The sequence below is a fragment of the Vanellus vanellus genome, assembly GCF_965231255.1.
Source record: "Vanellus vanellus genome assembly, chromosome: 17".
NCBI lineage: Eukaryota > Metazoa > Chordata > Aves > Charadriiformes > Charadriidae > Vanellus > Vanellus vanellus.
In genome coordinates, this window is record NC_138922.1 from 5,647,293 (window position 1) to 5,660,360 (window position 13,068).

A 13,068-nucleotide genomic window follows, 5' to 3' on the forward strand; every position below is an offset into this window, starting at 1 on the left:
TGGAAGCCTTGTACGCGTGCTGCCAGGCCAGCTGTGATGAAACGGGAAAAAGGACTTCACTGAGAGGTTCAAATTAACAATTTATTTGGACTTAACTCACACATCCAATATGTCACTATTGCAAGTTCTAGGTGTACAATGACAATTACACTATTGCAGTTTAAAAGAAATTAGTGGGATACACTATTGCGAGCTACAAATGCCCCCGACAAGTAGCAACACAAACCACAAGGGCGCTAGATATTAATGCCTTGAAAGAGTGCACCAGTCACAAACTCAATCGCATGCCCTATACCGTACGGATGTTTCTTACTCACTTACCCTCTCTCTCTCAGGTGAGGTCGCTCCATCCCGGGGAAGTTACCCTGTACAGTGTCCTGGGCCGGGGGGGGGCCGGATCTCCTGCCGGCCAGCTGTATCCTTGGAGGATTCCCCATTTTTCTCCCCAAACCCTGCGGTTTATATTTCCTGACTCTGCGAGGGTGCAGGATTATGCCTGAGTGGATTACACTGTCTGGGATATTTCCCTCTGGTGGTGCGATAGCCAAGTCTGTTGCCAAATTGTGATGTCTGCCGCTCAAAGTCACGGCAATAGTGGTGGGATGGGACTTGGGGCATTTTGTTTGTCAAGGGCCATTTGGTTTCGGCTCTCATATGCCATCTTGAGATAAGCCCGGGCTGAGCTGTTTTGCAGCTGCCCCCAAGTTCTCTCTGCACAGCCAAGGCACGGCGGGGATGGAGCTGAGTGGGATGGCAGCTTCCCGCATCTCACCTCTTGTGCTCTGAAACTGGTCTGGCTGGGTGCTCCCATACACCAGCGCGGGCCCTACCCGAAGGAAGGGGACAAGATAAGGCAAAGAAGGAAGGCACTGTTTAAAGAAGCCTCCCACCAGGCCTCTTAGTCCCTGCAGAGAAGATAAGCTGAAGCGCAGCAGACCCTAGAGCCTGTGAAATACTGCAGAACAAGTCCCTGAAGCCCTCATTCCACGGTCAGAGTTAACAAATCATACTTACTCTATTAAAGAGCAAAATGTAAAAGTGGCCCTTTGAAAAATGAATACCTGTAGCATTAATCTCGACACGCTTTGCTGAGGACAGTGAGCATTATTTTACCTGAGTTGCAGAAAGTCTGGGAATTAGAGAGGTTTCCTTGTTTTAGCAGGAGCTGTGTAAACACTGCCAGCCCGCTGGTCCCCGCTGCTCGTGCCAGGTTACGTGACTGGGGCAAATCCAGGCAAAGAGCAGCAGCGCTGCTGAAGCACGCACCGTGTTTTGGCAGGGTCCTTCAAACACCGATCCCATCCAGGCAACAAGCTGAGCTCAGTGCTGCGGGCTCTCCTGGGCCGGGACCCCGTGTGTGGCCGTTAGTAGCAGACCCAGGAGCAGATCTCAGATCCACTGCATTCACATCACTCGTAATACACAGAGAGACAGATTTGCTACTCGGGTACCGATAAGCTGTTCCTGGGAGGTTTTCTGAGGAGTGTGATTTTTATTTTTTTCCCCCGTGCTTTCCACCATGCAGCGGTGTGCACTTACCTTGTTTTCATTGCTCAGTGCCACCGCTGTCCTGTGCTCCATAGGAAGCGAAAGTGAAAATGGAAATCCAGTTGCTTTTTAAAGAAGGGAGTAGCCAGTGGTGAGACTTTTTCTCTGGGATCCAAGTGGCTTCTGCATCTGCTGTGCAGGGCTCTGGAAGAGGAGCTGGAAAGGCTGCTGCGGTGCACGGAGAAGGGAAGGGGAGAGGCACGAAGGCTTCCTCGGGTGCTGACAACATTTGAGGTACTCACACTGTCATCTTCTTTAAGGGGTCCTGTCTTACAGCCAGCCTTTTCTTGTACCAATTTGTTGCCGTTTCTTCTTTTTAAGTAGGCGTTTAAAAACAGGCACTAAAAAAGTCTGTGGCAAATGATTAATGTGTTTCCCATTTTCTCTGTAAGGAAGAATACATATTACTTGTGTCTGTGATCCGCCTAAATAAGTAACACTGCTTTTCACAGCCCTGACTGCCACCTTGCATGCAGTTTGCGCTGCTTTCACATTGCTTGTGTGAATGCAAAAACCCAACCGCTTCATTAAGTGATGCACTTATATAAAAGTGTGAGTGACCACAGGAGTAATAGTATAAGTTTGTTAGAGCATTTACATCTTCACATAATCCCCACATAATTTTTCCCCGCATCCAATTAATTTATTTTTTTTTTCCTCCTGGCTCCTTAGTATGTTTTGCTTATATCCCCTTTTCCAAAATTGCCATCCCGTCATATTTGCAGATAAAGGCTAATTTGCCAGGAGGGTTGCGGTAGAAATCTGTGCAACTCTCTTCCACGAGGAGCTGTCGCCCAAGCTGGAGCTGGTTGTGCGTTGTTCTCCCTGTGGCTACTGCCCCCCTCCCAAAAGGGCCCTGCGGGGACCGTGGTGGCTCCGGGTTCAGACCAAAACAAAACGGAGAACCAAACCAGAAAGTGTCAGTTAATGAGGATGTTGGTTTTAAAATAAAAGAAATTAAACCAGTGAAACAGTTCATTCTACTTGCCTTAATGGGCTGCAAGCAGAAAATAAAATGTTGGTAGTATTTTCTAACAGTTACAGTGGAAAATTGTGTTAAGAGCAGTTGCTGGGAAGCCCTGTACTTCACTCAGGATTTTTGCAGAGATTTTTCGGCTCAAGCACAGTGAGCTGCTGATGGCTTTCTGAACTGCCTTGTTGGAACTGTGGAAACAAACTGCACTCATAGGCTCGCTCTGTTTTATCTCTTCCTGTGATTTTGTGTGTATGTTTGTTTTTGGGTTTTTTTTGTTTGTTTTGTTTGTTTGTTTGTTTGTTTTAATTGCAAAAGCCTGTTGAAAGTGATAGGTAGTAGATCAATAAGGAGAAATGGTACTGAAAGTAAAAGAAGAATTAGCCCTTCTGTAAATTCTGCTCCTTTTCCAGGAAAGAGCTTGCAGTGGGAAATAAAATCTGTAGGATCTTCTGAAGACCTTTGGTTTTTAATTTCTTGCTTCCTTACTTTCTTATGGTAATGTCTTCTTCAAACTGTTTGAAACTTAAGTCCTTTCCATGGGATACTTAGGGTGCCAGATAAATCTTTTCTGAAAATGTATTATATTATTCCACCGAGACAGTTCTGCCTGACCATATAGGCCATATACTAAGGTGCTGGAGAAAAGATGACTGAGGGGGGATCTTACCAATGCTTATAAATCCTTCAAGGGAGGGTGCCGGGGGATGGGAACAGGCTTTTTCCAGTGGTGCCCAGTGACAGGACAAGAGGGAACAGGCACAAACTTGACCATAGGAAGTTCCATCTCAACCTGAGGAGGGACTTCTCTCCTGTGCGGGCGGCAGAGCACTGGCACAGCTGCCCAGAGAGGGGGGGGAGTCTCCCACTCTGGAGCCATTCCAAACCTGCCTGGACGTGTCCTGTGCCACTGCTGGAGGTGCCTCTGCTCTGGCAGGGGGTGGGACTGGGGGAGCTCCAGAGGGCCCTTCCAGCCCCCACCAGTCTGAGATTCTGTGCTCATAAAGCTACGGACCGCAGGGTGTGTGGCTGGAGGAGAGAGAAGGGGCAGGGAAACGCAGCGTGTACGGTTGGAGAACAGCACTGCATCTTGTGGCTCTGTGACTGCCCTTCATGGTCGGTCAGAGAGGGATGCACAGCTGAACCCAAGGGCAGCAGCCCCGCTCTGCCATCTCCTGCGGCCATGACTTTGGGTGACCCCCGCCACAGCTCTGCGCTGTCACTGTGGGGGTCCCCACCGATGTGGCAGCCTCAGGTAAGCTGTGCTGGAGGCGGAGGTCGGTAAGGCTGCGGATGCACACTGGGAAGTCAGCGAGCTGGTTTAACTTGTGCTGGAGTGGGGAAATGCAGAGCAACCTGGTCTGGTGGGAGGTGGGGGGGGGTTGGAACTGGATAAGCTTTGAGGTCCCTTCCAACCTAAATTGTTCTATGATTCTATGAAGAGGAAGGCAAGCAGGCAATAAAAACAGGATGAAAAATATTTTCTATGTGAAGAGCATCTTTCATTTCAGATTTGAGTGTTTGATTGTTAAAGTAAGTTTAAAACTGATGGCAGGAGGTGAGCAAGACAGCTGAAGACTCTCAGAAACCTGCCAAAAAAAGAGGATTGTAATACAGACCAGGGGGAGGGGGCAGAGATTTGGTGAACAGTGTTCTGGCTTTTGAAAGTGGAGAGAAGAGGGGGAGTAGGAAGGAATGTGTCACTAGAGAGAAGAGGAAGGGTGATGTCCTTGGAGCAGAATGAGAGGAGGGGCAAGGATGAGGCAGGAAGACTGCAAAAGAGAAGAGAAGACAGATGAACGAGGACAGAAGATACAGACCTCAGTCTAAAAACTACTGTGGAAGAAACCACTTATTGACCTTAACCTCTGGGCAAATAACTCTGCCAGATGTGCTGCAGCTGGTCTGTGAGGACTGCATCAGGCTGTCGAACGTGCTCCGAGGAGGACAAGGAGGTATAATGCTCTGGAGGTATTTGAAAGATGTGTAGACGTGGCACTTAGGGATGTGGTTTAGTGGTGGAGTTGGCAGTGCTAGGTTAATGGTTGGACTTGATGTTCTTAAGGGTCTTTTCCAACCTGAATGATTCCATGATTCAATGGTTGGTGACAGTCCCTTGGCATTCTGCTCGCCTGCAGGCGGTGAGGGACATTGTTAACTGGTGCTTTGCAAAGCAGGAAACAGGATAAAGCCAGTAATGTGTGAAACAGTACCGAGTGATCTGTTTTTGGAAAAAAACCCAACCCACCCCAAATCAGAAAGACAGGAGCTATTTTTAGGTGTATGGAAAGAGGATGAGAAAAGATGCTGCGCTCCTTTGATGCTCTGAGTGTTGTTAGTACTTGGTGGGGCAAGGAGAAATTCTTGCAAGGTTGGCTAAGTGAGAAGGAGCCCTGTGCGGAAAATGGAAGAATTGGTCCCTCGTGTGGCGTGAAGTGGAAGTGGACAGATCACACCTTGGTGGGTGCCCGTGGAGCGGCGCCAGGAACTCGGCTTGGTCCAGCATCTCCTGGGCTTGGGCCCTGCATGGGGGTATGGAGAGCTCTGAGGCCCTGCAGAGGGGCGCCAGATTTTATTCCAGGGGAAATTCTGCAGACGGGCTCAAAGATTACCTCCTACACCTGTCGGCCGCTGGAAAGGGCTCGTTTCGGAGGTTTTGTGTTCCCCCTGTCTCATGTTTCTGGGAACCGGGGTGGGACTCTCTGCAGCTCTAGACTAGCGCAGATCACAAGATATCAGCAATTATTAACTTCTGCTTAAAAGAAAAGAATTAACACGTAGTTAGGCATTAACGCATAATCAATTTGCAAACTTCCTCAAGCACTTCCTTCCCACTCTCCGGTAGTGGCATACCAAATAAAGTTGTTTTAATGAAAACTGCTAATGAAAAGCTCCCAGAGGCAAAGCAGTTTGTGTTTTCCAGAGCTGGGCTAGTGAGGAAAGTTAGGTGAATTTTCTAGATTTTTTTTCTTTCTGCTTTGGAAAGTGAAACCTGTGTTTTATGAGAACATATTTCACAAATTCATGGCAGTTTCATTGAGTTGATTGAGGATGAATTTCTTACTGAATCAAAGACAATTTTTAAAAATACTAAGTTTTTGTTTGTTTGTTGATTTAATTTGAACAGATATTTCCCATCAAGTCTTCTCAGTTCAAAATAGAATTCAGTTTGATAATAAATACTTCGTCTTGGGCTAAGGAAAACAATTATTCAGCACAAAACGGCTAATTTTTTGTGTGTTTTGGAAGTGACAGCAATTCAAGATGTTATTTGGTGCATACACTAGTGAAAGATGTGTGCAGGGCCACTGCCTCGAGGAGCCCGGAGGACCTGGACACAGAGCCTCCTGCCCAGCAGGCTCAGGAGGGATTTCCCTTTCCCTGCAGAAGGACCCTGTGTGTCTTCTACTCTGTGATTGACCCACAGATGGAAAGGGGTGTGTTTGGCATTTGCAAAAGCCATCTCAGAGTGCAGCAGCAGCTCAGCAGCAGGAGCATTTCTTTGCCTGTATTCCAGCTATCTTGGCTAGAAGAAGCTTTACAGCACTTGGCCTGGAAGTTGGTTTTGGGTGGGTTTTTTGTTTGTTTGTTTGTTTTTTTGACTGGAGAAAGATAATAAGAAAGAGATAATGGATGCTAAACACTGAATTTCATGTTCAAACAGGGAGATGACTGAGGGAGGAGCGTGGTGAGCCTGCCCTGGGATCGTGGAGGATCTAGGAGAGCATCCGACGCTGCTGGAGCTGAGCACGCAGAGCAGCCTGATGGATTCTCCCCGCTTCAAGCAGTTATGTTTCCTGCTCCTGATGGCTGCAGCTCCCCGTCCAAGTGAGTCTCCTTGTTTGATCTCATTGCTTTTCACTGTATGTTAATAGTTAACTTCTAAATTGTTATTAGAAAGCTCAGTTGTGTCCAGTAAAAACTAAGACTGCAAAACCACTAAGGTGAGAAAAGAAATAAGGTGAAGGTTGATTCATTTAACCTGCCACAATGCCCTGACTTGGGAAGGGCAACTTTTTGGATCTGTCTGAAATCGGATGAGGTGAGTCCTCTCTCAAAGGACTGGCTCTTTACCAGGGCAGTCTGAATGAGTAAAAGCCCTTTGTCAGCTCCCAGCACCCAGCCCCAGCATACCCCAGCGCTTCAGCCCGGATGCTGGTGCATTTTGGTGGCTTGGCTGTAAATCTGTTGCCTGCCAGAATACTGAATGGAATCGGTGGCAGTGACCTGGGACAGTGGATCCAGCCATGTGTAATCTGGCAACTCAGCTGTGAAATTCATTTGTCCTGGGATCTGGATGTCTGCTGGAGATATATCTGGTAGGATTGTGCCTAGGAGTTCTGGAAGGCAAGAAAACAAGAATGGATGATTCATCTGAGCTCGTCTGAGAGACAGGGGCAGAGAACCTCTTAGGTCAACAAGAGAAATGTCTTTCCACTCACTTCCCAAGCTGCCTACTTAAAACCCCAGTGACAGCAATGGGGGAATTATGTCGTATTTCTACTCCAAAAATTATTTTATGGACCGGGCCCAGTACCATATAAAAATTGCCCATTGTCAGACAATGTCTCCTAAGCCATGACTGGGTTTGTCCACCAAAACTCGTCCCATTCTCTAACACTAAAAGTCTTGGGAGAAAACTGGTAGAAGATAATTTTTCTTTGTTTTCTCGTGTAGATATTGCCATGCCCGGTGCCAACCCTGCTGAGAGGACGCAAGACTCTTCCTCTGGCAAAACAAGTGTGACAGTCTACCACTGTCCAGGCTGTGACATAAGCGTGTGCGAACCATACAATGATAAAAACTTTGCAAAAATTGGTGAAACGCAAAATGAGATATTTTCAAATGAAAAAATTCATTTGATGACCAGTGAAATGAACATCACTATGTGCTTTTTGCAAGAAAGTACTTTTCCTGAAGGAATTTATGCCATCTTCTGGAAGAAAGATGTGGGAGTAGGAGACTCATGTGGCATTGTGGATTTTGAAGGTACGCTCTACCTGGCTGTGAACATATGGAAAATGTATTCCTGGTTATGAAACTGAACTGTTATATACTTGGGCAGACGGTGAGGTTAATGAGTAAACTAACTTATCAAAAGGAGTTTCTTTTGTGAGAAAGTCATTAAGTCATTCACAAAAATAAATTAAATTCTCTCAGGTCAGACGCTGCTTAAAATTGTACTAGCAGAGGTTCAGATAAATTCATGTTACCCTGATTTATAAAGATACTTTTTTTTTTTTTTGTGCAACAGCAATTCTCATGGTTAAAATATGTGCCAGTTTGCAATGTATGAATCCCATCTACTTCAGGCAGTACACGCTGAAATCCCGGTCTAGCCTGAAGAGCCGTTCTGCGTTGCTCTTCTGTACAGTTCAGTAAATAACCAGGAGGTATCCTTCCAGTTTTCTCATGAAACTGTCAAATTCAGTGGTAAAAGTGCCTGCCAGTTACATGTGGCATGTGGCTCCAAGAAGACAAAACTTCAGGGTGAATCTGGCTGCACAGGTGTAATTTAGTTGAACTCCATCCAAGTCAATGACATTTCACTAGTTAACGTGTGATTTCACCAGTTAACATTTGGCTTTGCCCTCCTGGCTGTACATGATGCTCTGAAAGCGGCTTTCATCCATCGCCTCTCGTTTGGCTTAGCCCATCCTTTCTAATCTTATTGCTGACAGAAGAAAACAAGAAAAAACTTCTCAACCTACGTATGCTTTTGTTCAGCCTCACAGTTCCTCGTGTATTTAATTTCTGACCACTGTAAACCATTTTTCTCCTGGATTTATGCTTACCACTGAAAAATATCTACGTGCTGTTACCAGTGTGTAAAGCTTGGATGACACTAAAGTGTGCATAGTGACATGCATAGTGACAACTGGAAATTGCTGTAGACGTAGAACCCTTGGGAGGGTAAGAGGCGGATGTGCTGCATGGGGGATGCGTAGGTAGGAAGGACTTTTCAAGATAATGGCCTTTACATTTCCCTCCTCTTAGGAGAGGAATTAGTTGGATAATGGCACAGTGGCGTGCAGGCTGGGTGGGAGGTGCACTCTGGGGTCTCTGAGATTTCTACAGCTGCTGCTCTTGCTTGTTTCTCTTTGGTTCCTGTGGGTAAATGGAAGGTGCAAAATTTTGTCATAATTCTTACTTGCATCAAATTTAAATGCAAAAAGGTAATGATAAGCTTTTTACAAATGTTTTGGTGTTCTTAATTAGATGTGAAAACTTTTTTGCCTTCTTCAAATCTGAAGATTTCCATTATCGGTTCCTAGAACAGGTCATTAGCTTTAGTGAGAAGAAAAACTAAATGACTGGTGATTTGAATAGTTGGAGAATTAAATATGATTGTAGCAGTGTCCATTTTTTTGTGGTACATGAAGGATCCACTTTTTTAACCTGTTAACCTCTTTAACCATTTTAACCCTTGATTGAAGAGCTTATGAATGATCCATGTTTTTATTAAAACTTCTTTTATCTTTCATTTTCCTCAGAAATTGAGAGAGATGCCATCAATAATATTTGCTGTACAGTAAATATAGATCCCTTAGTGCACAGCTCTCCCCTGAACTGCTACCCGAAGATGTCTGGTGGGAAAACCACAACATTGGCAGCCGACGTCACTGCTGATGGAACTCTAGGTTTGTGTCTCCCATGTTTGTTTGCCCTTTGCTATGGGAGAGTTTTGCTCAGACAGCCTGACGTGACTAGAGGACGACGTGGAGGGGGGGGGGCTCTACATTCACACCTTGGACCCACACATGCTGTAGCCATCCAAACTCAGAGACTTTCCCCCAGCCTGTGTAGGTTCCCAGTCCTGGAAGTATATACCCATACCCCCATAGCTGTATAGCTCTAGATGCAGGGACGCTGAGGGAAAGCCGTACGTGATGGGTGTGCAACAAGTTTCCAAGAATTCTACTTATCAGTAAATGATAAAAGAGTGTTTACCTCCAGACTACAAGGATGTTTGTCACAGGGAGTTATTTTTATATCCAAATGTCTTTCACTGTAGAAATCCCTGTTGTGTTCCCTAGCTTGTGGGCAAACAGGGTGTCTTTGCTTGAGACAAGTAAACACTATTTATCCTTTTCTGGGGAGAGTCCTTGGTAGAGGTAGGGCTCTTTAGTTTTCCTGTGTTGTTTGGGATTTTTTTGTTTTGGGTTTTTTCTTTGGTAAATTTTGAATGTGTGCTGGATGATTCTGTTATTTCTCTTCTAAATTAGACAAGAATTAAATTAACCTTGCTAGATATTTACCTGTTTGAATTCCTGTGCATTGAGGTCTTTAAAAAATGGTCAAAATGGATTTCCTTTGTGGCCTTTGAACCCATCATTTAAGGGTGGATTTTGCACCTCTTGGTTTTGATTATTTCAGATGAGTTAGATGTTCAAAGGTATCTGTTGCCGTTCAAAGATACCTGTTGCCGCCGGGAGTAAAGAATTAGCTTTGAATGTTGACAGGGTCACTCTTGTTACAGATATCTTCCTTAAGACGTCCTAAGCCAGAGGCTACTTGTTCTCTCACTCATCAGTTCCTTCTCTCATTATCAGCTTTTGTGGGCTGAAGCGCCCGGCCCCGTTCTTCCTAACTGGTGCTTATGAGGCAGGCTTGTTTCTTGGCACACCTGTTTGATTCACTTGGAATGTCTTTATTTTCTTCTACTCTTCAGGTAGTCCTCAACATTTAATCGGTGAGAAGAGCAACGTTGGCATCGTCATCGCAGTACTGATTATTGTGGTTTGTGTAGCAGCACTGACAATATGTTTTTTTCGAAAGAACCGAAATGGTCAAGGTACAGTCTGACAAAATGTTGTTTCCTACGGGTAACGTGCCTGGCAAGCAGCGCTGGTAGTGGCAAAAGCATTACAGGGTTTTCTTTCTGGATCTCATTTCCATAACATGGTTTCTGAAGTTACGAAATTATATTCCCTGTGAAGGGCAGGCTGGGCCAACATCTGCTGTGAACTCCACCTCTGCGTTTGGTGCCGTGGCATAGTCCCCAGTCAGCTGAATTTATTACGAAAAATAAGCCCAGAAGAAATTTCCTCACTGCTACAGTAGTACAGCCAAACGATTGCACCGCTCGGCCCTACCTCAGTGGGATCCAGTGCCACGGGGCAGTCTCGGACTGCAACGTTGCTGGGTGGCAGCTTCCCCTGCAGAGACGTGTCCCAGCCCGGGAGGTCGCTGAACATCCTGCTGTGGGCTGACAGGTCCTTTAGGTGAGTGGTTCCCACTCACAGCTCTGCCCACTGAAGAGCCAATTTTAATTTAAGACAGAATATCTTCCCAAATACGTCCAAGGGGGGGAGTTTTGCAAACTAATAGGCATGGAAAGGGCTGGGGTAGGCTCTATGGAGTAAATAGGGAGTCAGGAGAATAAAATCTTCTGGAAATATCTGCCTTTCTCGGTATTGCTCGCTGCTCTCCCCTCCTCCTTCACAACACAGAGACTGCAGCGTTCTTAACGGGAGATACTATTAAACCACCTCTTACTTCAGAAATAGTAGTGCTACAACAGAGTATAAAACTTGGGATGCAACTGTGCTGTCATACGGCAAAGTATCGCACCACACACGTGGTGGGGATTTGCGGAGAAAACACAAGGCCCATGGATCTGTTTGAGATGGATACCAGTGAGTTGCTCAGGAATTTCAGATAACTATAAATGGCAAAAAGCAACTGCAATTTTAATTCTTCGAAGTAAATCCCTGCTAATGCTGGTACTTTTTTGTTATTGTTTTCCTAGGATTTGTCGTAGTGTTGCATCAGTTTTTGAACGGTAAGATTTGACTTTTGTGGGTTTAGGTCTGGTAACTGATGAAATCACAGTGCTACAATGGCAGGAGGGTGTTCAGTGAAGGACTAGATGTGTTTATGAGGGCGCACATTCAGTGATGCCCATTTTGTCCCTGCATCAAGGCCGAGTCAATAGATTTTAGCCCCTGTATGACTTTGCAGTTGTTCCAATAATTGAGTGTGTGCCATTTACACACTTCTATAGATGTACCTTAACCTTGACATACACCTTCCCCCCTGTATCCTGGAGCCAAGTTGGCTCCAGGATTTCTGGGACCTTGTGTAATGCCAGAAGCTGAGGCATCTCCTCCGTTACTGAACTAGCCCGTCCTTTAGAAACAAACGTTGGTTGTTTCTTTCTAAAAGTCTAAGCATTAAATTTCTAAGTCTGAATTTGGTTAAGGTTAACTTGAAGCCTAAGATTTTTGTCTTGTTCTCCCTTTCTAGGAAATGGAGAGAAATATCTGTCTGGAAGATGATTCAACTCCCCTTAAAACGGTTTTAAGATGAAACAGAAGAATTGCCTTGGGAAGGTGCCTATTTCTCTCCGATAACTCCAAAGGAAGCCAATGGGAACAAGCTGAGATGTTTGCCTATCTACAGTTAGATAAAACATAAGGCTATCTTTGAAAAACATGAGTTGCACAAGTACTTGCAAACCCGGTAAAGATAACACAATGCTCATTTCACTGCATTGTTATATGAAGACATATTGATAGAGATATTGGTGTGACAGGTAAAAAATTGACTGCTAGTGGCTCTCCTGAGGTCCTGCCCTGTGGTGTAACACTGGGTGATGTTTCAGGCCTGTCCTAGAGCCCCTCTAAGGCAAAGCCTGACGGGCCACAGCACCCAGGGCAGGGTTTCAGCACAGACACCGTGTAGTAACTTCAGGGGTTCAGGTTTAATGATGTGCAGATTTAATTTCTACTCTTTAACACCAGTTGGGGCCAGAGAGCTGGACATCTTTTGAGAAGAAAGGTTATACGGCCACAATGCCTAGTGACGTTGGCTTAGCGAAATTAGTCACACGATGCAAGTCACAGAGTGATCCTTATGGCTCACTCAGGCACTTGCCTTTACATCTCTTCTTTCTGCTGTTGATTATTCAGAGGCATCACTTTGCCCCTCCTGAGTCGCGTTGTGCTGACAAACACTAATCGTCCCACATCTCAGCAAAAACTGTTATAAAGAGCTTCGCAGAACGACAATGTTTGTTCTAAGCAAGTGCATAGTGTAGTTTTGCAATATCAAAACATAGGCAAATATCTGTTTATGAAATAAAAAGTGACCAAAGATATTAAGTGGTCTGACTCACTAAATGCCACAATTTGATAGTTGTAATTTCATTTTAATGATTTTTTTTTTTGTTTGTGTTATTATACTCATCATATTAAAATGTCATCTTAAAAACTGGCTGTTCGTTGGTAACCCTGTGTTGATCGTATTATTTGATACTTTAATCTCCTTTACAAAGCATCACCATCAGATGATTCCCAAACTCATAATCCAGGATTGGAAAAGCAAGGACGGAGATGTCTCCTGGCATCTGCTTTTGTATCCAGTAGCACGCTTTTGTAGGGCTAACTGAAAGCTGCCTGAACTCGGTTTCCTTTCCAATAATTGATGAAATTTCTAAGCTTTCAAGCACTCAAGAAACTCTTTGGGAACACCCGCTTTCCCAAGGGGTGTATTCACACAGAGGACAGTGCCTGCAGGAAGGGCTTTTCATCACATCAGGGAGG

At 45.1% G+C, this 13,068-nt stretch overlaps 1 protein-coding gene across 2 annotated transcripts; it reads left to right on the forward strand.

Annotated features, from left to right (window-relative positions):
- The first annotated feature begins 1,687 nt into the window (after positions 1-1,687).
- LOC309678919 (uncharacterized protein) lies at positions 1,688-12,735 on the forward strand. Of its 2 annotated transcripts, none has more exons than XM_082492120.1 (7): positions 1,688-1,782; positions 6,186-6,349; positions 7,199-7,510; positions 9,016-9,162; positions 10,194-10,316; positions 11,274-11,306; positions 11,771-12,735. In XM_082492120.1, exons 2-7 carry the CDS (start codon positions 6,286-6,288, stop codon positions 11,800-11,802), a joined length of 711 nt encoding a protein of 236 aa, XP_082348246.1. In that variant the 5' UTR covers positions 1,688-1,782; positions 6,186-6,285; the 3' UTR covers positions 11,803-12,735. The 2 variants fall into 2 exon arrangements, with proteins under 2 accessions (XP_082348246.1, XP_082348245.1); XM_082492119.1 differs by lacking the exon at positions 1,688-1,782 and adding an exon at positions 4,220-4,476.
- Positions 12,736-13,068: the final 333 nt, after the last annotated feature.